This window comes from Neopelma chrysocephalum, unplaced genomic scaffold (assembly GCF_003984885.1).
Source record: "Neopelma chrysocephalum unplaced genomic scaffold, ASM398488v2 Primary Assembly neopelma1_26, whole genome shotgun sequence".
Lineage (NCBI taxonomy): Eukaryota > Metazoa > Chordata > Aves > Passeriformes > Pipridae > Neopelma > Neopelma chrysocephalum.
In genome coordinates this window covers 7884657-7911853 of record NW_020897695.1, presented here as the reverse complement: position 1 = coordinate 7911853, position 27197 = coordinate 7884657, and the positions used below count along the sequence as shown (strand labels likewise).

General features: G+C 37.7%; 1 protein-coding gene across 3 annotated transcripts; it reads left to right on the top strand.

The window, feature by feature from the left end:
* The first annotated feature begins 1947 nt into the window (after window positions 1-1947).
* AZI2 (5-azacytidine induced 2) lies at window positions 1948-26499 on the top strand. Of its 3 annotated transcripts, none has more exons than XM_027675434.1 (8): window positions 1948-2190; window positions 10612-10841; window positions 13308-13433; window positions 13773-13872; window positions 15550-15698; window positions 17869-17930; window positions 21325-21440; window positions 24190-26499. In XM_027675434.1, the coding sequence occupies exons 2-8, from the start codon at window positions 10617-10619 to the stop codon at window positions 24576-24578; spliced, it is 1167 nt and encodes a 388-aa protein (XP_027531235.1). In that variant the 5' UTR covers window positions 1948-2190; window positions 10612-10616; the 3' UTR covers window positions 24579-26499. The 3 variants fall into 3 exon arrangements, with proteins under 3 accessions (XP_027531235.1, XP_027531236.1, XP_027531237.1); XM_027675435.1 differs by having other exon boundaries at window positions 2109-2190; window positions 10609-10841; XM_027675436.1 differs by lacking the exon at window positions 1948-2190 and adding an exon at window positions 2315-2435.
* The last annotated feature ends 698 nt before the right edge of the window (window positions 26500-27197 follow it).

The window sequence follows — 27197 nt, the reverse complement described above, 5'->3', positions numbered from 1 at the left end:
TAGTAAAACCTCTGCTCTGTGACTTAATAACATACAAACACGTTTGTATCCATGCCATATTAGTTATTACAAAGAGGTGTTAGCTTGGACATAGTACTTTTGGACTTCAACAGAAGGATGCTGCTTTTGGTAAGAAGCATTTTAAATAGAGCAAAAACCAGAGCATCACACTATTTTGGCTCATTAAAAAAACAAAACAAAACAAAGTTTGTATGTAACCTAAATTCTGGTGAAAATCATAATAATGGTAGTTTGTTGAAAAACTTTTTTAAAAGTTGTTCTGAGATCTGTGAACATGATTTATGGAGAACTTGTGGTTTTGTTTTTTAAATGAGATTCTTGTCCAAATAACAATTCCCTACCCTCAGCAGGGGTCCTGTTGCCATTTGGTCTTTAAGTATTTAAAGAATACACAATATTGCAATATTTTTTCCATATATAGATCAATTTGGCATGCTAGTACACTTCCCTTGCTCCAGCTGACTTTGTGGCACAGTTGCCAAAAGCCCTTTGGGACTTGGCTGAAAAACTCTCACAGCATAAAAGCAAACTGTTTGTTTTTTTTAGCCATAAAGGAAACTCCTGTTATTTTTAAATTAACCTTGAACAGCACAGCTGCTCTCCCCAGTAGATCTACATTAGACTTGTTGAATCAGCTTTTTCTTATTCCATATAACGGAGGTCCTAATCTGCGATTTAGATTTATCCTCACTTCACTTTGACCCTGGCTGAAGAACAAAAGCTGTGTTTCCGGCAGACGAGGTTTCATGCAGTGATCTTGTCACGCCGTTGTAGCAACGGAGTATCGACTGCCTTTCACCTCTGCCTCTTGCTTATGGAAAAAAAATCCCAACAAACAAACAAGAAAAACAAGCCCCCAAAAAAGGAATATGAATGTAAAATGCTACACTGTGGCTTGCAGCTGTAACTTCTCAAGAAGCTGGAGTTAGAAGAATGTAAAATGGATGGGCTCCTTTGCTGAGGAGCTCTCGGAGCGAGCTGGGGACCACTCCCACTAAAAGTCACTGATCTTTATTGCTTTGCTAGGGCCTTATTTTGGATGGTAGCGGGGAGTTCAGTACGCCTCGGAAACGGAAGAAGGGTGGATTTTTAGCCACTTGTCTCCTTGTGTTGATGCCCAGCAGTGCCAGTGAAGAGTGGGTGCTGACAGGCAGCACCGTCTCCTCCTTGTAAGAGGAAAGTGGAGTACTGTGCTCAGTTTTGGGTTCCTCAGTACCACAAAGACAAGAAGCAACTGGAGAGGGTCCAGAGAAGGGCCACAAAGATGATTAGGGGCCTGGAACATCTCTCTTATGAAGAAAGAGTGTGGGAGCTGGGCCTGTTTAGTTTCAAGAAGACAAGACTGAGCAGTGATCTCATTAATGCATATAAATATCTCAAAGTGGGGTGCCAAGAGGATTGTTCCAGACACTTTGTGGTGCTGCCCAGCAACACGATGAGGAGCATAAACGGCCATAAACTAAAACGCAAGAAGTTCCACCTTAACAGGAGGAAGAACTCCTTTACCCTGAGGGTGGCAAAGCACTGGAACAGGCTGCCCAGGGAGGGCGGGGACTCTCCCTCTCTGGAGATATTCAAAACCCACCTGGACGCATTCCTGTGTCACCTTCTCGAGGTGACACTGCCTTGGCAGGGAGGTTGGACTGGATGATCTGCAGAGGTCCCTTCCAACCCTAACAATTCCGTGACAGCGCTGCAGGTGGAACGCCGACACAAAGCACGCCCTCACGCCTCCCAGACAGAAGGGTGGTGGAGGCCCCTCGGGGGCGGCACCAGCCACCACCCCCAGCGGGGCGGGGCCAGCCCTGGCCCGGGCTTCCCGAGGCGCTCGGCTGTGCCGGGAGCCGGCCCGCGTGCACGCCGGGATTTGCAGTCCTGCCTCCCTCCCCCAGTCAGGCGGTGGGGCCGCCTCTCTCCTTCCGGGAGCGGCGCGCGCCCGTTGGCGGGGATCGGGAGCGGCGTTTGTTGACTTCCTCGAAGGCGGCGGGGGCGGCGCCGAGCGCCGGGAATTCCCCGCAGTGGCGAAGGCTGAGACCGCGGCCGGGCCGGCGGGGCGGGGGGCGATGGGCGCCCGAGGGGCCCCGAGCGGATACCGCGACGGGCGGCGCTGCCTCCCCGCCGAGCCGAGCGCCCGCCGCTGACCCGCCCGGCCCGGCCGGGCCCGGAGAGGTGGGTCCTGGAGCGGGGCGGGGAGCGGCGAGGCTGCCGGGGCACGGCGGCTATGGGAAGGAACTTCGTGCACGCTAGAATAGGGGCGGTTCTGGCCGGTCTTTAGTTTCTCTTTCTAAAGTAGAGTCATCCTCGTAGAATCACGGAATTGTTAGGGTTGGAAGGGACCTCTGGAGATCATCCAGGCCAACCCCCTCCTGCCAAAGCAGGGTCACCTCGAGCAGGTGACACAGGAACGCGTCCAGGTGGGTTTTAAACGCCTACAGAGAGGGAGAATCCACGCCCTCCCTGGGCAACCTGTTCTCGTGCTCTGCCGCCCTCAGTGTAAAGAAGTTGTTCCTGCTGTTGAGGTGGAACTTCTTGAGTTTCAGAAGGAGCAGGGTGTCGATCTTGTGCCGTGCCCCTGTCCTTCTTACCAGTCACACTTAGCCAGTATAAGGGGGTTATCCTGCTGGAGGACCGAGAGCGTAGTTTAAAGGTAGCACTAACAAGCTGGGAGTGGTCCTTGTATAGGCAGTAAAGCTAATTAGAAAGGTGTACCTAATCAAGCTGAAAAACTGTGTGAGTTCTTGGAGCTGCAAGCTTGTGTGTTGGCATAGGGGGAATCTGGCAAACAAAATGAACAAATTGGTCGAAGGTGTTCAAACAGAAGCATGAATACTGGAGCAGACAGGAATACAGGTGCTGCAGGCTGTGTTGCTTTAGAAGAAGGGAGTACAGACTAGTGCTGAAGTGGTCTTATATGCTAATGAAGTGTTCAACTTTTAAAAAATTACAGTTTTAAATCTTGGTGTTTCACCTGGTAGGGAAAATACCCTTATCTACTTAAATAAATCAGCCCCCAGCAACTTAGAAGTGAGAGTATGTGTGTCAGCTGTTCTGGTGAGTGGTTTGAGGAGCTTTTTGTTTCTAAAGGAATCCCTTAATTTCCTCACTATCCTACACTGTATGTATGCAGTAAAATCAGTGTGCTGGAAGCCAGCTCTGGAAAAAGCAGAGTGAAGAGAAGATTGTTGGCGTAACAGTAAAGTCTGCTCTGGGCTCCAAAGATCAAGCTTCTCTTCTGAGACAGAGTTTTCTGAGGAGTGTTGTTATAGACTATGGGAAACATAATTTCCTGGATATTAGTGTATGATCAGATGTTACTGCTGTTAACCAGTTATCTCCTAGCACCTGTATCCTAGAATTTTAGGAGTTGTAGTAGAATTACTGTAGAAAGCAAAAGAAATCCAAGATTTCTACTACTTTTTGTTCTTTGAATAATTGATATTTTATAACAGGACTTGTGTTAGAAGCATTAGATGATCGCACTAAAACTTAAGTATATGACTATTGCCCCAAGTTCTAAGTGCAATTTTTGATCTAAACTCTAAGGTGAGAAGGCAGAAAACACTGGTTGAGTAAACTTTAGGTCAGATTATATGAGGGTTTTAGCCACCTCATCCCCCCAATTTTACATCTTTACTAAAACTACTTATTTTTAGAACCTTGTATGCTGCGTTTACAGTTCAGAAAAATATAAGGTGACATTCGCTAGAGTACTAGCTAGGTTATGTTTTACAAATAAAATTAAATGGTAAGGAGTTCTTTAAAAGAGCAAAGAGGATGGAGTGACACCTTTGTACAGCAAAAATGGGTAATAAATTAGAGATAATCTTAAGATTGCATAAATTTCAGCAAATATTCTAATTTGGTTTTCATTAAGTCTCTGTTTTCTATATGGCACTTAAAAAGTAGGGAAAGTGTGAAAATTATTGGTCAAATACATGAACAAACTGTATTTAGTTTACTCAGGGTGGAGAAGTAGAATAACAACACTGGAAAACCTGTGCGTGGAGTTGCAAATCCGGTAGCAGTTGTTCGTATGATATAAATAGATGTGTTGAATTGGAGATTGTGCATTATGTCTGTAAAATATTAAATGTAGGATGCCTGCTAGAAAAGTGGAAACTCCCTTGGAAAAAGTGCAGACCTGTCACTGCACATGCTATCTTGTATCTGACTTCTTTAGAATAGATTTTGAAGAAAATAAGCAAAAAGGTAGAAGAAAACAGGATAAAATGCGATGTGGGTTTATCTTTTGATAAATGTTTTGATTCTTTCACAGGGATTTTTTTTTTTAAACAAAGGAAGTCTAGATAGATAGTCCATATTGAATAAAAGAGTTACAGCGATAATGAGATCAAGTTTGTTAAGATGGCGATGACAGGATTAACACAAGGGTCAGGCTAGTAGCTAGCTTACTACATCATATGTGTCTCCTTTATGCACAGGTCACTTTGCAATCAGTCTTATGGTTTTGCTGTATGTGTTTATACTATAATTGCATTAATTAACTTATTTACATGGTTACACAAGGTTTCTGTCTGGAGTTCTTAGTGTATGAAATCATAGATGCTACTAAAATTTGACAGGACATGGGGAGAAGAAATGAAGTTTGAGAAGGTAAGTGAAGCATAAGTAGCTTGAACGTTCAAAGTCATCCACTTAGAAGCTGCTAACAGGAAGTTGTGTTCAAATGACCAGGTTTGTCTGAAATAATGAGATATAAACCTGAACATAGAATTGTAGGACAACTCAAGTTGGAAAGGACCTGGGAAAATCATCTGGTCCACCTTGTGGTGTAAAAGGGAGCCTAGATGAGGTTATCTGGGACCCTGTCTATTTGTGTTGTGAAAACCTCCAGACGTTATGTTGGTGAGTTGCAGGAGGTGACCAAGGGCCATCAGTGCAACTCAGTTTAACTTGCCTTTTAGTAGCTGTAACAGGTGTTTTCAGTTGAATTAAAAGTTAATGCACTTATATAAGGCTTTCATAATATCTTATCACTGAACTTGCGAACTTACTGAATGTTAATTAATCTGGCAGTGTAATTGAGGGGGAGGAAACTTATGACTTGGAGGTAGGACCTAGTTTGGTTTACAAAAGAAGATATGGAAAAAACAAACCCTCTTAGCTTTCATAAATAGTTGTTCTTTATAAACATTTTGAAATGGGAAGCAATGAACACCAAAAAATGCCTAATGAAATAATAGTCAGTGTTAGCATGAGAGCATATGGGTTTTTTGGTAACCTTTGAATCTACTTATATTTGGTGCTAGAAAGATTTAACAGCCAAGAGCCATCTTGTTCCTACTTGTGTTTCTTTGGCAGTACTGCTCCTAATTAGTTTCAACATTAAATGTAATAGTTTAACAAGCAGGATTATGTGATGCTGAGACGATAATATTTCATTGACTCCAACTTTTGGGGTTTTTATTTTCCCCCTCTTCTTTTCAGGTAGTTGTCAGGGAAAGTGACAGCATCCACAGGAAGGCAGATTGATTACATTACGTTGAGGACGCATAAGGTACCTTATTTGCAAATTAGTGATGGAGGCACTGGAGTATGAAACTGTTCAGAGAAAGTAAAATTTATCAAGCACTGTTGTCATAAGATGGGCTTTTTAGTGCTTTTCTAGTTCTTGTGAGAGTAGATTATTTATTGTAAAAAGCTTGAGATTGAAAAAATTGCCTGTTGTACCTAAGGAGATTTTGCTTGATTTTTCTGGCTTTCCCAGATGTTCATGATTAATGAGCTACAGTGATCTGGTTTGTGAGCTTGGAGACAGTGACTTCCGTTTCCTGAAGGCAACGAAACTAAAGTGATTTGGAAGGTCTAGTTTAGCTGATGTGCTGACGTGTTTCTGAAAGAACACCAAGTATGCTGAGGCGGCAGGACTGTGCCCTTGTACATATGGACTCTCAGGGAGTGCTTTGGGCCTGTGGACTTTGTCCCATATGAAAGGATGAACAGTGGCCGAAGTTAGCAGCTACTGAGATGTGCGTGTAGAGATTTATTTTTTTTTTATTTGAAAATGGAGCAAGGATCTGTAAAAAGGGATGTCTTTTTCTGTAGAACAGACTGTTCACTACTGAAATCAAAGAGAACCTAAGATTTCTGAAGGAGAGATGCAAAATGATAGATGCTTTAAGAGACTGGAAGTCTTGCTTCTTTTAACATCATGTGTCATATGCTCCATGTAGTGTGGAGTTTTTGATGCTGGTTGCAGGAATTCTGTATTATCCCTTGCAGTGCTTGCTTTAAAAAGTGTCTTTTTAAAAAGAAAAAAAAGGCAGTACAACTTTTCTGAAATTAAGGTGAGGGCTGCAACATGCTCATTCAAGATTCCTGTGGTTGAAATGCATTTCTTGAATTTGTTTTATTTTTGTGTCTACATGCATGTATATGTATATACCCTTCTATGTAAGGCAAGGTAAATGAGTACAAAAATTATGCTCTTGTTATTAATAGCTGGAAACTGTTCCTACTACCATTATGGAGTCAAACTCCTTGACTCTGGAAGGTAAACAGTAAAGTGGCTCGGACTTCAAAAAATAGGAGAATAACCATCTTAAAATTATTTGCATTTGACTTTTGTAAACATTTTGAAAACAGTTCTGTTCTCTTTCAGATCAACAGATGGGGCAAAATGGGGATCTGCTCCATACTGGGGAAAAATTTAATGTAATCCTGCTTTTACTATCTCTACTTCTGATCCGAGAATAAGATTAGCATTTCAAACTACAGAGATCTGTTTGTGCAGTGGTCTGTTTGCTATTAGAGCCTCTGCATCCCATGTTGCTTCTATGTAGAATGTGTTTTATATTTAACTACCTCCCATGGTGTTAATGACTAGTATTTGTAAAGCTTTCTAAAGAGAAAAGCTATATTTCTGCCAAGCATTAGTAAGAAATGGGAAAACATTCTTTTTCCTCAAGATATTTATTATATTAAATCAAAGATGTTTTATAACATATGTTGAGTATTAATGAACAACAGAAGTGGTTTCCGTAAACCCTTCTTTTCTTCACATTTTGTGAAAGAAAACTTAAGTGGTGCCACTTCTTCAAACTCATACTCTTAGAAAAAGGGAACATAATTACTCCTGCTAGAACTTATTACTCTGTCCTGTTAACAGTGTATTCAGGGTGGGGTTTTGTTTGTTTTTAAACATTTAATACAAACACTAGCACTGGTATTCATATAATGTATTTCTTTTTGGATGTGAAGATTAAAGTCCTTTGAAATAGACTTTCACATTCAGATCATTCTAAAAATAAGTATAAATGCAACATAATTATTACAGGCAAAGTGTTTAGCTAATGTGCTACAGGAAAGGAAGTAAAAAGTAAAGTATTAGGGAGACCTTTCTTATAATGGGATGTGTCGTAAGTGGGATTTTAAAGCTTGTATTAAGTAGGCAGAGATGGACATCAGTTGTATTCAGAGACATTAACTTGTCAGTATATTACTTCAAATATTTTAGTGGGAAATCTTTCACTTTTAACTGATCTGTCTAGTACAGATTATCTCATGAATTGCAACTCCAGAGAGGTCAAAATTCACTCAGGTGCTTTACAGTGACAGCTCTGGGACATTTGCAGCAGTGCATACAAGTGTGGCTTTGATTTGGAGAAATTGAACAGATTAAAACATAGCAGCAATCTGTGGTTGGACTTGGCGAGCCATCCTGCAAGCCCTTCTGACATCCTTCTGCCAGATTCGAGGAGCATAACTCCTGGAATAATCAAAGCACTTCTTTCATTGTTGTTTACGGTTCATGTTTTTTTTTTTTTAAATGATGTAATATAATACTGGATAATCTAAATTTATATTCCTGTCCTTCAGTAAAATGACAGATTACAGCTGTAGTCAGGGATTTCTTACAGATGTAGCCCCATTTTGTATTATAAGGGTTTCTGTCTATCATGACAGCAAAAAAAAAGATGGGTAAAATGTGCATTTCACCATGACCTTTATAGTATTGCTGATCTTAAACTGTTTAATGGCAGTTTGTTGTCAGTTAGAATGCAATATGTTAGTCAAAAATGTGTATATCAGATTTTTCTGAAACTGGTGTCTTGTGTGTAGAAATTTAGAAAAACACGTATTAGAAAGCCCCTTTAAATTATGTTGGGGTATATGCTTCCCTTCTAAATAGTGTCCAGTGCTGGCTTAGAAAGCAGCATCAGAAAACCTGAGTTGAATAATCCTGTAAACTAAACGAGATCTTTTGAGTAAAAAAATATTAGAGTAATTAGTTCTCTTAGCATGTGCAGGTTGTGTACCTGAATTTATAAAATCTTGTTTCTGTAATCTGAGTCTTAATTGGAGGGTCTTTCTCTCTTGAAAGCTCATAAAGGCAGTAAGTTTTAGTTAACAAAATGCAGAATAAATGTGGTCTCATCTTCTCATGTTGTCTTCTGTTTTCCCATATTGCCATCTCCTGGTGGAACTGATATGTGCAAGAAATAGGGAATGTATGATGCTCAAGTTTAGGAGCTATAGGAAAGTGTGGGGATAAAGCTCTATTTATGTACAAGGTCACAAATCTGTTGCTTTCTTCAAGACCTAATGATAAGCTGTGACACTTCTTTAATGGCATTTGAGTCAAGTGTTCAGTGAAAAGGAGATGTGTTGCCTTGAGAGGGCAAGCTCTGAGGAATTTGATGAGATGGGTGACAAGACTTGCAGGGCCCTTGGTAAAATGGAGGAGGATAAGCTGGTATGTTATGTTCGTCTTAGAAGACAAAATGAGCAATTCCTTCAGCCAGTTAACGCAGTTTGAATGATGTAGTGCTTTTGGTCAAGGTCACCTTGGAGTGATACTGTTCTTACAATGAAAAGGAAGCAAACCTTTTTTGCAGGGCTCGTTCTACTTAAATATGAGGCAGAACAGCAAGCAAGGGAAGCTTAGGCATCAAACAGTGTACAAGGCATCTGTTCGCCTCCTGAGCATAGCGATTAAAAGGACTCCAGTTTTGGTTTGTAGTTTTTCTGTCTTTTCTCACCGTCGCAACTCCATTGCTGTCTATTTAGTATAAACGAGCTGTCACAGTTTTTTATCGTGTTTGGAGCAAATGGCTTCAAGCAAATTGAGACAAATGTGATAACAGCACTATTGTTCAGCAGTAGCTGTACTGCAGCTCTTCATAATGCTGCAGTCTGTAAGCTTTTCCACTGCTGCCGTGGTGAGAGAAGTTTGACCACAGAGACAAGCTCCAGAGCAGTTAAATCCCTTTACCTCTTAGTATCTAGAAACAAATGGAAGTCCATTTTGAATTTAAATAGCAAATACACAGGAGAAGCAGCAATCGTGGCTGTGAGTTTTTCCTGCACTGGTGGCTGTCTTTCCTGCAAAACTTCTGCTGATTGAGTCAGTTTTCTGTTGTAGTAAGTTTTCCTACAATACAAACTGTCTTCATTATGCTCAGTTCTTTCATTCCAGCATTTCTGTTGGTTCATTAGCAAATCATCAGAAACCTAAAGATTTGTTCAAGAGGGAAAAAATAAAATTCTGCTTTTCATAGAATTCACATCAGTAGTTTGTTGAAGGGCGGGGGGGGATGTTATCAGGCACCGGGTAGCATTTCTTAGTATTACATAGAGATGCAAGGAATCTCGATGTTCATAAATAAATAAGAATGAGCGGTGTCTTTTTTTGATTGGTTGGTTTTGAGTTTTGGGGGTTGGCTTGTTTTTAAATCAAACCCTAAAACTTGTAACTAATAACTCTAAGAAAAATGTCTTTAGGGGTTTTCACTTAAGACCTGGTGCTCAAGAAAATATATAAATTTCTTTAAGGTGGTATTTTCTTATTGAATGTTTTGCTGTGCCTAAGTGATGTATGTGGTAAAAAAACCTCAGTGTAATATTTACTTCGCATTTTTCATTCAGGTAGGTCTGCCTAGTATTTTAGGGTGACACTTTTTTTTATGGTCAGACTGTTGTAAGTTTTTTCCACTCATATTGAAGCAGGTCGTTTTACTGAGTATGTTTTCATTCTTACCATATCTGCAGTCAAAAATTACTGTAATTGTTGTTTGGAAGGAGGTTTTCTACTGTGACCAAGTAAAGAGTAGCTACTCATGCAGTCTCTTGAAGGACAAATGCAAGTGTACCTTAAGATTCCATTTTAAAGTTTGGGAAAAATGTAAGTATTTGTATTCAAAAATGAAGAAAGTTTGGCGCTTGTGGTCAGGAACCACCAGTAGTTAGTTGATTTGTTGCAACTATACTCTTTTACTGCTCACAGCTGGCTTGCAAAAAGTCTTGATACTCCTTACGATTTCAGATAGTTGGTACCAGCCAAATTCTAGGTTGGTGTTAAGCCTTAATAAAAATTAATTTGAGGGTTCATAAATCTGATATGTATTCAAAATATTTTTATCAAATAACAGTGAAACATGCTTCTTTTCTAACCAGTGTATTTTTAATGTAAAATGGATTTCAAGATTTTTCTGCAAGATTAAGATACTTTGTAATTATTCAATCTTGTCATACTTAGAAACACCCTGCAGTATTATTTTGGAAGGTTTTCAGACTCTTGATGAATTTGTCTTTGTGAAAACTTTGCATTTATATCTGTCTTTTTAACAGCTGTCATGGAGGAGTTGGTAGAGGATGATATCTGTATTTTGAACCATGAAAAAGCAGACAACTCTCACAAGAGAGACAGTGATATTCCTGTTTCATCGTATAGTGGAGATGAGTCTGTTGCCTCACATTTTGCACTTGTCACTGCATATGAAGATATCAAGAAACGACTAAAGGAGACAGAAAGAGAGAACTCCCTCTTAAAAAAAAGAGTGAGAATTCTAGAAGAGAAGGTAAGAAAAAAGTTGATTTACCAGTTTCTGGTAGCAGCTTCTTTTTTGCTCCTGACTGCATGGCAGAGCAGATGGTTAAGGATTTAAAATATATACTTAAAATAGTTTCCATGTTAAAAAGTCTTGGTAAATTGTTTTATTTATTGAAGTGAAATGCAGTTTCTTCCTGTGGTAGTCTAGTTGCATCATACTGGGATTTTTGATTCTTACTGGGCGTATATATGATGCAATGCAAAACCAGTAGTTTTGATTCAGAAACGTGTGTAGTTGCACTGGATTGTTACTGTAGTTTACCTACCTCTTTATGGTGTTTATTAACTTGAGCACATGTGACAGTATTGTTGAATAGTGAGGTGCAAAGCCTGTAAGTTGTCAGAATCCAGGAATTGTCTATCAAAAGACTCTTGGGCTCAGCATACCTAAATATTATGGAAAAATTGGTTGCTAAGGCTATCTAGCTAGGTCTAGCTAATAGCAGCCTCAAATCTGAAATACAGAGTTGTCATGCTTAACATAGATGTTGGCTGTCTATTTTTTGATGCAGTAATTCTAAAACATAAAGGAATCTTGTAATTCGTTTTATATGCAGTTTCTCATGCCCACAATCTAGTGGACTTCATAAAAGCTAAAAATTGACCAGGACACAGGTTTTTCCTCTCCAAGTAATGAATGCTGTCATTAAACATATATCCATAGTTCAGTACTGAGTGTCTTTGTACTGCAGAAGTTCTTGACTTTGATAGATTGCTTTCTTATATGAGATGGGAAGATACATCCTAGTGTTAGAGCTAAGACATTTTCTAGGAATTAGTCCTAAGTGTGTGCTACTGATTCTTGAAAGCTTTCTAAGTGTGTGTTTTGTGGCATTAGAATACAGAGTCTGAGTCACACTCGGCAGAACTTTGAAACACTTATTCAAGAATTCATGGTGACTAGTTTGACAAGATTGACTTTCTGTCAAAAGGCAAAACTATCTCAGCATTTTCTTTATGTAAGGTCTGGGGGGTGAAGGGAATAGGAATAGAGCTCTAGACTGAATATTCTCTTAGCCATGCTGAGTGTAACATCTTTTATGTAGTTACTTAAAATCACAATAAGCAAGACTTGACCTTGACAGTTCCTTTTGTCTTGCATCTTTTGGTTTGGCCTGGTTGAGCTTAATTCTCTTGAAAATGATGCTTTGTTTTCCATGTGAATACCGTAAAAATGTTTCTGAGAGAGGAATATTGAAAAGGCCAAGGCTGTTTAAGTAACAGAACTGATTTTCAGTCTTTGTCAATAGCTAATATATCTATATGTTTAAAAAATATATGGGGTTGAGTTTTCAATTTCAGAGTGTATGGAAACTTCCAGAAAGCTTATTAAGCTTTGTGTTCTATTTCAATGGCTTTATTAGGGGTAGGAAAATGTAAAGGACTAAATTAAAAGGAGTAGAACACATACTTTGAGAGTTAATACAAAAGTAAAGGGCAAAAGTTTCCTCTCTTTATGGCTTGCTTTCCCATACTTTTTTTTTAGCAAGCACCTAAAAGAGGAGATATTTAAGGCAGATATATATGTGTCAACACTTTGGGTTTGTAGTTTTTTCTGTGTAGCTCTTTGATTTTTAAGAAAATACGTACAGATCTGTTGCAAATATCTACAAGAGGTACACTAAACATGTTTAAAGGAAGTGTGCAGGATGAACAGGATGAAAAAGAAAATGCAATACTCAGTCAAACCAAGCATTTTGTATGTGAACAGATGCAATTTGATGTGAGACTTTGCTTCTTTCTGTCTTATTAAAAATGCTGAATATATTTTAACTCTGCTCCCTGTTTTCTGGCAATCTAGTTGATAGTGCTTATTCTTGCCAGAGCAGGCAATGAGGGAGTGGTGACCTGAAAGTTAATAGTTCTTTGTAAAATAATTCTGCTGAAAAAAAATCTTTATTTACATTATGAGTCATTAAAAAAAATATGTTTGGTTTCCTCTGAACTTTCTATATGTTGTGTATCTATGTGGTTAAAACTCCTTTTCCAAAAAGCAGTTTGTACATTTTCAAAGTCTGGAAAAAGTATGATTAAGGAATTGTCAGTGTGAGAGTAATTGTGATTTGTGAATGGTTTTTAAATACTCATAGCCGTCTAATGAAAAGTGTCCTTGCTCATGGCAGAGGAGTTGAACTAGATGAGCTTTTAAATGTCCCTTCCAACTGAAACTATTCTGTGATTCTGTAAACTAGCAAGCATTAAGTATGGTTAGAAATTACAGAATTTGTAGACAGCCTTTGTTACACTTCTGTAAAAAACTTTGTCCTTTAACTTTGGTCCGTATCAATGTATTTGATTAATTTATTATCTAAACTAAAAAAAAAAAAAAGCTGTTAGATTAGTATTGCAGGCTGTACTATTGCCTTTTTTAGATCGTGCAGTTCTCAACATAACATACAAAACTTCTTATTTCTCATGTCTGTTAAACTTTTAGCTGCTTGGCTCCCGGCGGGAAGAGGAATGCAGTTCAGTTGGGCGTGAACAAGTAAATAAGGCATACCAAGCCTATCGAGAGGCCTGCATCGACAGAGATAACTTGAAAAGCAAGCTGGAAAAAATGGTATGCCTTTTTAAGTAATGACTTAAATGCATGGTTTAATAAGTACTTGCATAGTTAGTAAATTTTTACTGTAGAATGAATTTTACTTACTAAAGATCTGTGGTTAGTTATATCACTCCTTTAGGGTTTTTAAGTACATTACAATACCTTATGTAGGAATAACAATTTCAAGTATCTCAATTTCATTACTGGGCTAAAACAGTGCTAAAAAAAGACCAAAGCAATATTTTTTTTGTTTTTTTCTCTGTTTAAAAAAAATTGAATTGTCAGACATGGTAGAAAAAAGCTTCACAAATGGTTTTTTGCTGTGTTCCCCCACCCCCTTCCCCCTGAAAACAGGTGAAAGAAAGTGAGGAATCCTTGAAAACCTTGAACGAACAGTTGCAGTCTAAAGAAGTAGAGCTGTTACAACTGAAAACTGAAGTGGAAACGCAACAAGGTGTGTATTTGGTTACTTCATCTTAGTGCATGCTGATGAGCCCTCGTGGTTATATCATGGTCTTGGGGCATGAAGAGGTTTAACCCTATGTAGTGGCTGGGTAAGAGAGGCGTGTCCGGCAGTGAGGCACTTTGAGCTGGGGTTCATTTTTGGGAATGGTGACATGCATGTTAGATGATTGTAGGTGAGGAGCTCCATGGTAAAGACCTGAGGCTGTTGTGTCCTACCACAGATGATTTCATAATTTGAGAAATGGGCACAACCTGACAGTGTATAGGCTGTGTCATGTACATCTCTGGACCCCACCACCTTTTCGTCAGAGCAGGGTGGGAGCATACCTGTACAAGTGCAAAGATTATTCAGTCAATACCACTTCCTCTGGTACCTGCAGAGGATCCAGTATATTCCTTTTTCTCGCTGTTGGGATATATGACAGGTGCAAGAGGATGTTGTATAGCAATATAGCTACAGTTGACAACAGTCACTTAAAGGGCTGGGAGATGAGAAAAGATAGAAAGATGTTGGTTGTAGAGAGCCTGGTGAAAAGAGGAAGAAGAAACAAGCAGTGTATCCTGGCAATTCCAAAAGCCCAAATCCAGCTTCTGTTACTGCAGTTGTAAAGAGGGCTGGGCTCACGATATATAAGTAAAACACTATGGAAGAAAAGAAAATCTGTATTAATTTAGTTGGGAGAAAAGAGAACAAGAAAATGCTATCTGTGTAGAGATATGGACTGACTTCAGGGTCTGTACAAATGCAGTCATTTGAAAGGTGCTTGAATTGGATTACTCTCCAAGAGGACCTCAAGCATGTAATGCACCGCTTCAGTTGCACAAATTTTTAAACCTAGAAAAACAAACTGCATGTAGGGCTAGTATGACTCTTGAGGACCTCATGGTTTAAGGAGATAAGAAGTGCAGAGTTTACAAGGAGAGCTCTGAAAATGTGGTGATTTCAAGCCTTATTTAGAAATCAGTTTTACTAATAACTGGACTCTGAGTACCTTGTTTGAGTAAAAAATCAGTGTAGCTTAAGCTTGTTTAAACTGTTAAATCTGGAAATAAGTGTACCATGTGGTTGAAGATGTGGGGGTTTCTTCCTGTCATGTTCTTTTTTTTTTCTTGCTCTCTGGCTCATGTTCTGCTACTGATTTGATGCTAGGATCATCTTAAGTGGCTTCTTACTGTGTAAATTGCTTTGGTCTAATAAGATTTATGTAACTTCTACGCTTTCCCCTTTTGTTTTGATAGTATCTTTTGCTGTTCTATTTGGAACTTCCTGATTAATCCTGGGGGAAACAATGGTAAATTATATAATGATATAAATCTGAGGGGGAAAATACTTGTGTTTTGAAAACACGTAAGAAGTATGCAAATTATGTGTGTTTGCCATGAACTGATTTTTCTATTTTCAGTGCCTTTTTATGCTGATACTTCCTTTGTATGTAAAATCTCCAGTGTGTTCCTAGAAAGTAGGACTCCATGCTTTAAACTCAGAAAATAGACCACTTCTCTGCCAACAGCTTTACTAGTGTTACTATTTCCCTGCTGTCATAAACTGCAATTTCTTCAGAATATAATGTTTTTGTAGGGCATGGTCTGGTTGAGCAGAGCCTTACATATTGATTCCTTGAACTGAGACTGGAATCTGATTTTTTTTTGCTTGTCTTCTTTACAGTGATGAAAAGTTTGAATTGTACTCAGGCCAACTGGGAATTAGAGAAGCTGAACTGTGACCTTAAAGTCCATAGTCTGGAACAGGATCTAGAAAAACTCAAGGAAGAGTGCAACAGTCTCAGGAAGGAGTTGCAAAAATCCAAGCAGAAGGTACCTTAATTTTTAAGGAATTTTTGTAGTAATAGTTTATTTTAAATCCCAGGTTCAATCAAAATAAAGGGTTAACAAAGATATAAAGTATATAATTGAGTGAAAGATGAACATCTTGGTAAAATTTCCCTTCAGTATTTTCTTAGACTGTCATGTTTCTTGGAAATAGGAACAGGCTTCCCAGTGAAATGGTCATGGCACCAAGCCTGTCCAAATTTAAGAAATCTCTGGGCAACACCCTTAATCATAAGGTTTAGTTTTAGGTAGTCCTGCAGTGGGCACAGAGTTGAACTGAATGATCCTTAGGGGTCCCTTCCAAATTGAGATATTCTATGATTTTACATAGGTGACATTTCCTAGCCATTGCCCATATAACAACAGAAAATAAAGCTTTATGATTTTTATAAGTAGTTATTGAAGTGTTCTATGTAAGCTGGTTATTTTTAAATTGAATGCTTATGTTAAAGATGTCCTGAACTTTATTAAAGGAGGCCTAACATTTTTCTTTAGGGTAGCTGCATGAAGCTTGTCAGGAAAGTACCTCTTTGGCTGCCCTTCCCTGTGATTTCTGGGGCATGTGTCTGTTTTGAGGGATTAATTTTGTAACCTGGCTTTTGTTAGGATCTCAAAAAGAAAATTAAGATAACGTAATGTTTTTTGTTACTGTTAAGCTATATGTCTAGTGCGTTCTTAATACTTTCCATCTTACCCTTGATGAAAGGTGCAGTGGCAGTTTCTAGGACTCTGCAGTCACACTGAAGTTACACAGGGAATGGAAAAGATTTAAATGTGATTGTTTGAAGAGGCAGATTATTTTACATTCCTTATGGCCATTAATAATAATTATATAATCTTGATTCACACAGTATTTGAGAGAGTCTGCGTTTTTTCCACTAGGTGGGGATAAAGAATGTGAGGTGTTTTGTTAACTTCCCTTACTGTTAGTTGTTTTCACTTGTGTCTGGAATTCTTTCAAGTGCTTTCAATAACTTGTAAGATCTGAAGGCATACTGTAACTTGTAATTGAAGATTGCAGATTGTATTGTGAGGGTGAATGTGTTAGACAGAACAGACTGTTTTTTTGTTTCTTTTTTATTTGTTTTTTTTTAAATATAATTTCTTCTTGATCCTGGTAACTACTTAATATGGGAGACATAAAGGTACAAGTTTTCAAATGTGGGGTAATAAAGCACAACTGTTTTTTTAACTGTGAAATTGAATCTTTGATGGGCAGTGGTGGGAAGGTCATCATGAGGTGAAAAATCTGTCAGGTGAAATACAGACAAATATGATCAATGGGCAATGAAAAGTCAGCATTGTTTCAAACCCAGATGGTATTTTTGTTATTACTTGATTTAATTATATTAGTTAGCTTTTTCAAGTGTTTTCTACTGTGTAGAAATAGTTTACTTTCTATTTTTTTGTACTTTTAGATATTCTTACTCAGGTTTTGCATTGTAGTTGATGCAGTGTGTACATTATATTGCCAAGTTGCTTGAAATGTGCACAGGCTGTCATGAAGTAACAAGTATCAAATTCAAAACAGCTTTGGCTGGGGAAATGGTAGTAGGAAGGTAACAGGAAAAGAAGGGATATGAATTGGAGCTCATCGCAGGTGAGGGTCTAATAGAAACACAGCTAATGAAGTGAACCCAATGTTTGATTTGTTAAACAGTCCTGTTAAATTCTCTGAGGCTGCCTGTACATGCAATTTTAAAGTAAGGATAAATTATATTCTGTTATAAAAGTAACTTGTGGAAGTAAATCTGTACTGAAACAGTTTGCTTTAATGTAAAGGTCTTTCTATACTGTGATAGGGAAAGAACAAGAAAAAGACTGATTCTTTTTTTTTTTATGGACATCAAAAATCTTTCTCAATTTTTGCTTTTTAAATCAATCACGAAGTCTGACAGCTCAGGTGTTTAAAAGAAAACATAGTACGGGGGTGGCTGAGCAATGCCTTCATATGAGTAAGTAGTTTAAGCATTTTTAAGTGGAAATTCTTAGTAGAATTTTGATTTCATTTTGAAACCCTCTGCAGTCAACACAAATGAAGACTACTTATGAATTTCAGTATTACTGAACTTGTAGTTTCAGTGCCATTTTTTCAGATAGAAGATCTGAAATCATGTTCATTCGATCTCTACCTTCCCTTCACTCTGTTACACAGGACCAGGCTCAAGATGAAAATCCATTGAGTGGAGACCACCTTCAAAGGCAAGGTATCCAGAGGTACGAAAAATCAAGTGATGTTCATGTTTTATTTTCAGTTTACTGAGGGACAGTTATTTGAACAAATAAATATTTTAGCAGCCTCTTTAAACATGTTATTTCAAATTACATTATTTCAAGTCTAGGTATACTCATTTAGCAAGATCATTGTAAATTTTTTTTCTTTGTTATGTTTGTAGTTCAGGATGATGATGACCATTTACATCTTCAGATTGTTGTACAGAAAAAGCAAATTTAATTATCTTGGATTTAAAAATCAGCTTTTTTAATAATTAGTTGACTTGAGGAGGTGGTAGATAAATTTCCAAGTGTCATCCCAGCTATGGAATATCTTCATTCTGTGCATGGGGAGGTTTCTGTGTTTGCGTAGTTGCAGGCTTCAAATCCCTTGCACAGTGCTGGAACACACATTCTTACTTAGTGCAGTGCAGTAATATTTCTACTAGAAGATGTTTTAAAGGATTTTTTTTTTTAACACTGAGGAGCCATTGTGTGACTTATTCAAAAAGAAATAGCAATTGTTCAGAAAAATGCTAAAATATCAGAAAGCATTTGTTCTCATTTTGTACCCATTCAAATAATAATTGTACTTGTGATATAAACTCCTTTGTTATCCTGCCTTAAGTATGTGTGCTATATTAGGAAGTATATGTATCTTTTAATTCTTTATGCAAAAGAACTATACAGGAATGCATGAAAATTCCCAAATGTTCTGTCTTGCGGAAATGAAATTCTGTCTTTCTACCCAGTTATGCCTGTTCATGCACTTACAGGATTTTCCACCAGAGGGAAGAGTGGTCCTTCATAATGACAGATCATTTAGCATGATGCCTTGTTGCTTCTTTGGGCATTGAAGAGATGGGAAGGGAGATCAGTCACTGAAAGAGAACTGTACAGATATTTCTCATCTTATGTTCTCTGGTACAATGACAATAATGTACGCACTATACACAAATCACACTTTGTCCTTTCACCTTGACTGGATACTTATTCCTGTGGTTTCTGATGGAGCTTCATAGTCAGTCTTGCACGCTGATGAATGGTATTTTCTCAAGACACAGCAGTTATCTTTTGATCATTGCTCTGATCAAACTGATAATTTGATTGAATGATCGTTAATCAGAGCAGATTTATTCCACCAAGTGGGGTTCAGGTGGCAGCCATCAGAATTAGCATATGTACAGCATAGGGTTTCTTGTAATACTATGTAAATAATGAATGTGTAATGAATATGTAAGCCCATCCAAAAATTTGTAGAAAACATACATGAAAAACCTCCTGTGAGAAACATTTGTTGTAGCTAGCAATCCTGCTTTTTATGGAAGATGGAGGCATTTGCAGTCAGTTAACTTTTTGGAGAGTAGTTATTTCACATTTGTGAGGAGTCTGCAAATCTCACTTTAAAGTCTCAGTTTGCAAATCTACTTTCCTGTAGATTTAGACAGGCGGTCATATTGAAGGTTCGTATTACATGTAGAAGGCAGTATAGGATAAACCCTGAAGCACAGGGTATCCTTGGTTTTCAATTGCAAATTAGTTGAAAATTAGGCTTTGCAATGGTATTCTAGGTCAGCATCCACAAAAACAATTAAGATGTGTCGTGTGTGATTTAAGTGGAATTCTGGTACCTGCAGTCCTTTGCAAGATGCTTGTAAAAGTGCTAAATGCACTTTACAAAATTCATCCAAACGCTTTTCTTCTGGTTAGTGGCAGACACTGAGCTATCCTTATATTTACCACTTCTATGTTAAATATTGGACAGTACTGTCTTGATACAACTTAAGTTTGTTTGGTCTTATTTTTGAGACCAAAGCACATGAATTAATGAAGAGTGGTTGCCACATCAACCTAATTTTACAGTTGTCATCTTTAATGAACTCTCGTCAACAGTTCAAAGAGCCAAAAGGATTCTGCAGTAGAAAGGCTCCAGGTTTATCTGAACTTCTTGAAATATCAGTTTTGAAAATTTTAACTTTCTGTCAGAATTGCTGACACCTAATACATTACCTATTAAACTATCGGCTTCCTCTGTTCTTTAATGGTGCTTTTTCAATCTGACTGTTTATATTCTGGTGAGATATTTCTGAGCATAGCAGAAAGTTCAATTTCTTTGTTTTAAGGGAACACTGTTAGCATTAACTTGCAGGACAGCCTAGTACCTGCTTCTCAGAGTGATTTTGAACACATTTGTGCCTGATATATTTCATGCAGGAGTGATCCTTTATTGCTATTTTAGAGGGATAGAACTCTCTACGTATGCATGAAAATACAGTTATAAAGCTTATTAATTCTTAGTCATCTCGATAGTTTGAGACATTGAGCTGTTTTCAAATAAATGTCTTAGGTGAATGTAGTGAGGAAGAAAGAAATCTTCTGGAAACTCTCACCCATGATACTTCTCTTCAATAAATGCGTTTTGGTAGAATGTTAAGCATTAAAAAAGCATTAAATTATTGATTTCATGTTTAAGTTGAAGTAACTACATCCTTATGTCTTTGAACACTAAGTTAATTATTAATCAACATAAGAGTGGTATTCAGTGAACCTTTGCTTGAAATTTTACCAAGAAACATATGGTAATGCTGACTTCTAATTTTTTTGTTCTTGATTTTCTCACCAACTATTAACCTGTAATGCCAATGTTGGAACAGTGCTGCTGTTGCTAAATAAGTTTCTCATATTATACTGTCTTAGAGAATGAATTGGGTGACTATTTTTTACGCTGTCTGATAAGGCAGTGTATTAACATAATAATAATACATCATGCATAGATGACTTGAATATGAAACAGTATGTTTTATGTTTTAATTTGGTCTGTGTGGGAATGCTCAGTTTGGATCTCAGGTATGTAGTCTGAATTCAGTGTAGCAATGTGTAGACAGTGTAAGACCTAAATATATATGGAATATTTAAAATTCTGATCAGTTAATATTACTAGGATCATAATATGTGACGGAGTGTGTGGTCATTTACTGAAAGGTATTCAAATTAAAACTACCTTCTTTGTAACTTAGTGTCACTTTACTTATGTATTTTAACTATTCCTTTGAGATTTCTTATTTTATGGGAAGGTGGTTAGTTTCAAATAATGAAAGGAAAAAGTATGCTTCATATTTCTCTCCATTTGGGGAATTAAAATTATTATTACCTAGTATGTCAATATATAGTGTATTATATATTGTAATATGCACAAATCAAATAAAATATACAAATGTCCATCAATTTAAGGTAATTATCAGTATCATTCAGTGCATTTTGAATTATGGTACTCTAGCAAAATTTGCAGTGTATGTCAGGCAAAACCAATTTATTAACAGATAATGCTTGATAAGCATGTAATAGGCTGCTTTAGAGGTGGCAATATTTAACTGGTAATAAATTTTTGTTTTGAAAGTGTGCAACAAGCATATTGGGAACTGAAAAGAGAAATGTCTAATTTGCGCCGAGTGACTGATGTGCAAGCCGAGGTTCTACGAAAACTGAAAAGAAATCCAACAGCAACCAATAAAGGCAAGTCAGTGTTTGCAGTAATAGACCTTACAAACACAAACCGTTAATTCAAGATGTCCTATTTTAAAAATGAACTAGCTATCATATCTTATCACAGTCTCATCAATTGAAGTTGATAAGCTAGACTATATTATGGTTCCAGTTTACCCATTTTCTGCTTTTGCTTCTGTCTCATACTGGTCAACTTCACACATAAAGGTGTTGCTGATGTGTTTTTTCTTCAGTACTGTATTCTGTTCCCCTTGTGGCTTTTTTCTCAGTCAAGTGTTGCTTATGTGCACAAGGCTGAGGTGTTAAGTTTACTTGTATTTGACCTTTTACCACAACTACTTCATATTAGGGGGAAAAAAAATCTTTTTGCAAATGCAGTCTTATTTTCCCAGTACAGAATATATGAAATTGGCAATATTTTAAAATCAGACTTTAACAGACTGAAGTTTCCTTATGGTTCCATGTTTCTTTATGTCGGTGTTCAGAAAAGTTGTCTTTTTTTAGCAAAATGCTGCACAATATGACATTTTTTTGAATGTCAAAATACTGGGGAAGCAAAACTGCCTTATATAAGGGTTAAATAATTTCTGTATAGAGTATTTATAATTTCTGTGAGCAGTTCATCAGACAGTTCTTCTATTTCATACATATGTTTCTCTTGAGCCAAATGCTAGACTGTCAGTCAAACACTGTGGTAAACAATCTGTTTCCTTTGTTTTGTGCTTACTTCAATTGTGGTATTTACTGTGCTCAGAATACAGGTGAAAAACAGTGAACTTGGTTACAGTGTATTGGTGACAATCTCTGATGGCCCTGTCCATTACCGGATCAAGACATTTTGTTTCTAAACAGCTCAGTGAGGTAATGACAGGATTCACCTCCCGGTCAGTCCCTGCCTTTGTGGTCAGCAGTGACTAATGATCACTCTCTCTCTGGTACTTGGCTGATACAAACTATCAACACATTTTGTAGAGTTGGCCATATGTTACCAGGTGAGTTTGTGTTCCTACAATTCTAAACCACATTTGTCAAATAACTTCAGCAGAGAAACTGAGAACTGAATGGGTCTTTAATCTTAAATCTGTCAAGGTTTGACGTGATCATATAGTGTCTTTCTGTCCTTGTTTTAATTTGGAGTTACCTGTCTTGCCACTACACAACTACTGACTTTTGTTTTCTCCTTGGTGAACAGTCTCATTTTCTGGAGTTGTTCATCCACAGCCATAAAAGGTGTTATTGATGGATCAGGAAATAGGGACTTCTGCCTTTTTCTCTGTAGGCTTTTTTCAGTAATTTTTCAGAAGTATGTAAGAGTGGACAGGTCTGTTGACCTTGCTCGTCAGCCACCCTTAGGAACATGATGCAGATATTTTATAAATATATGCTTATATTTTTAGAAAAATCTGGGCTTATGAAAAATATGGGTAGAACTGACTTAAACCTTTCACTTCCTATACCTCTAGTACTGGCTGTTTTAGCATCTACAAACGAGCTGCCATTTCGGAGGTGCATTAAGTCTGCAGAACACGTGTTTGTTACTCTGTGTGGGACATGAGCAATATCAGTTAATGTGCAGATTCTACTTATCTGTCATTTGCATATGGAGGCATTTTCAACAAATGTGTGTCTGTGGGACTTTTTTATTGTTGATTTTTTCTGTTTTGTTTGGGGATTTATTTTTTTTTTTGCATCTTCAGTCTATTTTCAGTGGATTCCATTTTTCTTGAACTTCTAAAGGTCTGTAGGCCTCAAATTGCTTTTTACAGCTGTCAGCACAAAGAGGCCAAATCCAGTGCCTTATAATGTCTTTCAGACATGATGCCTATGCTATTGGAAGGTGGCTTTGGTTGACATTTGTGAATTGGGTACTGCTTTTTAATTCACAGTGACAAACAGAAGTTGTATTCTTTGACCAAGATGGTTCCTCTTTCTGTCCCTTAGGAACTAAAGTTAAAAATTGCAGTTTATACTCAAAATTCACGTTTGTTCTAGAAAACAGTGTGTAAGATGTGAGTTTCTTTAACTGCAGGAAGCATTAATCTACTCCCATTACATGTTTATGTACATGATCACTACAAAAAAAAAAGATCTGGTTTTATTTGGCCATCTGTTCAGATGTGCATTGAAGATGCACTTCTTCCATTTCAGGTAGATGCTGTTCTGTTTCAAAATCCTACCTTTCCTAGCACAGTTTAAAACTTCCTTGGAATTTCAGATGGCTGAATATTGCAGTCTGTCACTTCACTTTTGGAAGTCAGACAACAGTGGCACACAGAGAACCTTGGAACACCACGTGTTTCCCTCTTACTGCTTCATGGACAGTGAGAATTCGGTTTCTGGGCAGCCAGAGAACACAACTTGTTAAAAGAATCAGTAGAGGAGGAAGCAGCACTCAATGTTCTGCATCTGGGTGATTTCTCCAAGCGCTTGAAAATCCTGTTTCAGCATTCATTCCAGTCCAGTCAGAAAGATCCACCAGTTTACTTACCTGTGTTCAAGTGGGAGTCAGGAGGTTTCCTTGGAGTTAGGTGTATTTTAGACATTGTGATTTCAGGTTCTTGGGTTCATCTTGCAAAGTCAGACTGGTGAGGTTAGTATGGCGTTTGTAACTTTTAAGTAGTTACTGAATATGGTCTGAAAACTTGTGGCTTGAAAACACTGTGTTTAACATCCCTGCTAGACTGTAGTACATTTGGAGTACATGAAAAATGCATTAGATAATGTAATTTTAAATTTTTTTTTTATCTCCTTCCTTCAGCTGCCCCTACTGCACCAGTACAATGTGTTGAATCGAACATTTCAAAGCTGAATTTGACATCTGGGGTAGTCTATAAAAACCTCTCACAAAACAATAAAGTCTTCTGCAATGCTGTGTCTCCCCATCTGCTGAGAGATGTCCACATCCCATCGGAAAGGGTGACTCTACAAGCATGGGCAGATGAGAGACCCATTCCAGTTGATGGCAAAATGTTTCAGGAACACCATTCTTACGGAAAGAGCTCTCTGGAAGATAATTCCTGGGTATTCCCAAGTCCTCCAAAGCCTAATGAAAATATGTTTTGGGAAATGAAAAATAACCCAACTTTGTTAAACTGTCCAGCAGATTACCTGGATCAGTGTAATCAAAACTGTCTGCACAAGAGTTAAACAATTTTTGGAATGATTCTGAATAGGCACCTTAACGCTTGAACTTTTTAAGACAGAAAAGAAATTGCTTGAAATGTTCTTTCTTTATTTTTAATTCTAGTTCTGAAACAGAAGCCTAGTCTTCCTCTGCTGTTAATCAGGAGTATGTTTCTTGATGGTAAAGCTGTGCTGGTATAATGCAAAAATAAAGAAATCTAGCACTGGGCCTAGATAGTCTTGTACTGCAGATGACATATATTTGCAAAAGGTTACACTGAAAAGTGAGTTCATGGAATAAAACAAAATAATTCAGTTCTGTATTTGTTTGCTATTTGTATCTTATCAAGAAACTATTTGGTCTCCGATGTTAAAACTTGTACCAGCTCTAAGGTGACTTTTTGATGGTGTCCTTTTTCAGAAGACATACAATGAAGAATTGGATTATCTCTCCCTTCCTCCTTTCAATTAACTTTCTGATTCCTCTGGTTTAGAAATGCATTTTTATGTAATCTTTAACCAAGAAAGGTGAGTTGTTTTTTTTTTCCCCAAATCCTTGATTTATATTAGATAGTGGCAAGAGAAAAATCACGCCTAGGCTGTCTTGTTTAGATTGCCCCGTTTACGGTTTGATTGTGAATTCTAAAGGACCATAAGTAATGCTGCTGAACACTGTGAATCCTGGAGGTTCAGCTTGTTCCTGCTGAAGGAAACTGACTTAACTCTGTGCGCAGCGGTGCTGCCACAGAACCATCCTGCTCACAGTGCAGTTATCATATCGTGCCTCCTTTGCACAGCACCAGAACCTTGACTCTTTATTTGTATGGTGGTGATGGATACTAACTTTTTTTTTGTGAAAGAAACAAAGCCTTAATTTAATCAGACTTGGTGTTGTCACACTGTTGATATACATAAGTATTTTTGTGGTATCTTTAGTATGCCACTGAGAACTAGTTATTAGAATCTGCCTGCTTTATAGATTATGGGTGTCTAAGTACTATTTTTTTTAACTCTTAAGGCCATGAACTGTTTTTAGGTAAATACAATTTATGCCTTTTTTTTTTAATTATCTGCTTCATATCTGGCTTAATACAACAGGGTTAAGTGAAATGTCTTGACTGCTCTGAAGGTTGAAGAAAAATGCTTTGTAATTTAGATCCATTATGCCTAACTTTTAATGGGCAGGAAGATATTTAATACTGAATGGGCTATTTACACTTGTGTGGGTGGGTGAAGTATTTGACTTCACAGGTCCAGCTTCAGATCAAAGTAATAAAAATTAATTTCACAGCTGCTTAGTAGCAAATTATCTGAAAACTTCTTGCAAATACATGGGGAAGCTATGACTGTAGCATAGCTGTAGTAATGATGGGCTGTAAAAGTGTTACTGAGGTGCCACATGACCTGTGTGGTTCCAGACACTCTTCCCTGCACAGTAAGTATGAAACCCATCTCCTTCTCTTTCATTTTATCTATCAAAGTCAAAGAATGCCTTCCAGCTACTTTCTACTATAGTAGCAAACAGCATACATAAATAATGTTTCCCATTCACCAGATACAGTTTTTCTTTCTATTATCTTGCTCACATATACTGGGTCATCTGTGATTAATGGAAATGGTGTCAGATGCTGGAATTTATTCTGACCAATGAACACAGCTGACTCAGGGGAGTACAGTCTCTTGGAAAGTAATAGAACAAAAACCAATATGCATAAAACAAATCCAAGTCACTAGGCTTTAGCTGATAAAAGCAACTACCTGTGTAATAACAAAGAAAACATTTCTCATGTGGCTGCATAAGCTATATGGCTTACTTTTGGGGTTCCCCACCTCAATATTACAGAGGCTTTTTTATTAAGTAATGTATTATCCAACAGACATCAATACGATTTGTGCAATGAAGGAATTCTATTGTGTAAGATTTTAAATAAATTTATTTTTGTTTGAAATTGGTTTCATTTACAAATCTCCTTTCCGTATTTGGCACAAAACTTTTACTTAAGTTTTAATTCCTTGATTGTGTATAAATATTTCTCCAAATACAAACAATTAAATTTGAGGTTCATCCTTTTTCATTCAGGGGAAAAAAACCAGCCATCTGCTGTAGCCTGCTTCAGCATATTCTGGGAAAAGTATTCTCTTGGATGTTGAAACCTGAAGGACTTAGTTACCTTAAGCTACGATGAGTTCAAAGCTGTTCGACTATTTGTGTCAAAAGGTTTCTGATCAGCCTGCCCTGTCTTCTGTGACAGGGGAACTTAAAATTAAGCTGCTCTGTGCAGAGCCTGAGAATTTCTGGGCTTTGCCTTTGATTCTTGGTTTATATTCTGTGCTGCTTCCCGTTCTGGAGGAGGCAGCAGCAATGTTTGCCGAGAGGGACTTCAGGAGAATGCTGATACTGGAGAGAAGTGGGACTGATGATGGAGAGCTTGCTGTAGGCAGCATTTCCAATCCAATCATTCATTGCCATGTCCAGGCTGTAACATTTGAAAAGGAAGTCCCCAGATTTGGAGTCACCTGGGAGCTTGCTGGCTTGTGAAGCATCTGTTGTTCCTAAGCTTAACAATCATATTTTGACTGAAGATGGAAAAGTCATTTAAATCCATGCCGCTAGTGGCTTACAGTGCTTTTTCCATTTTCAGA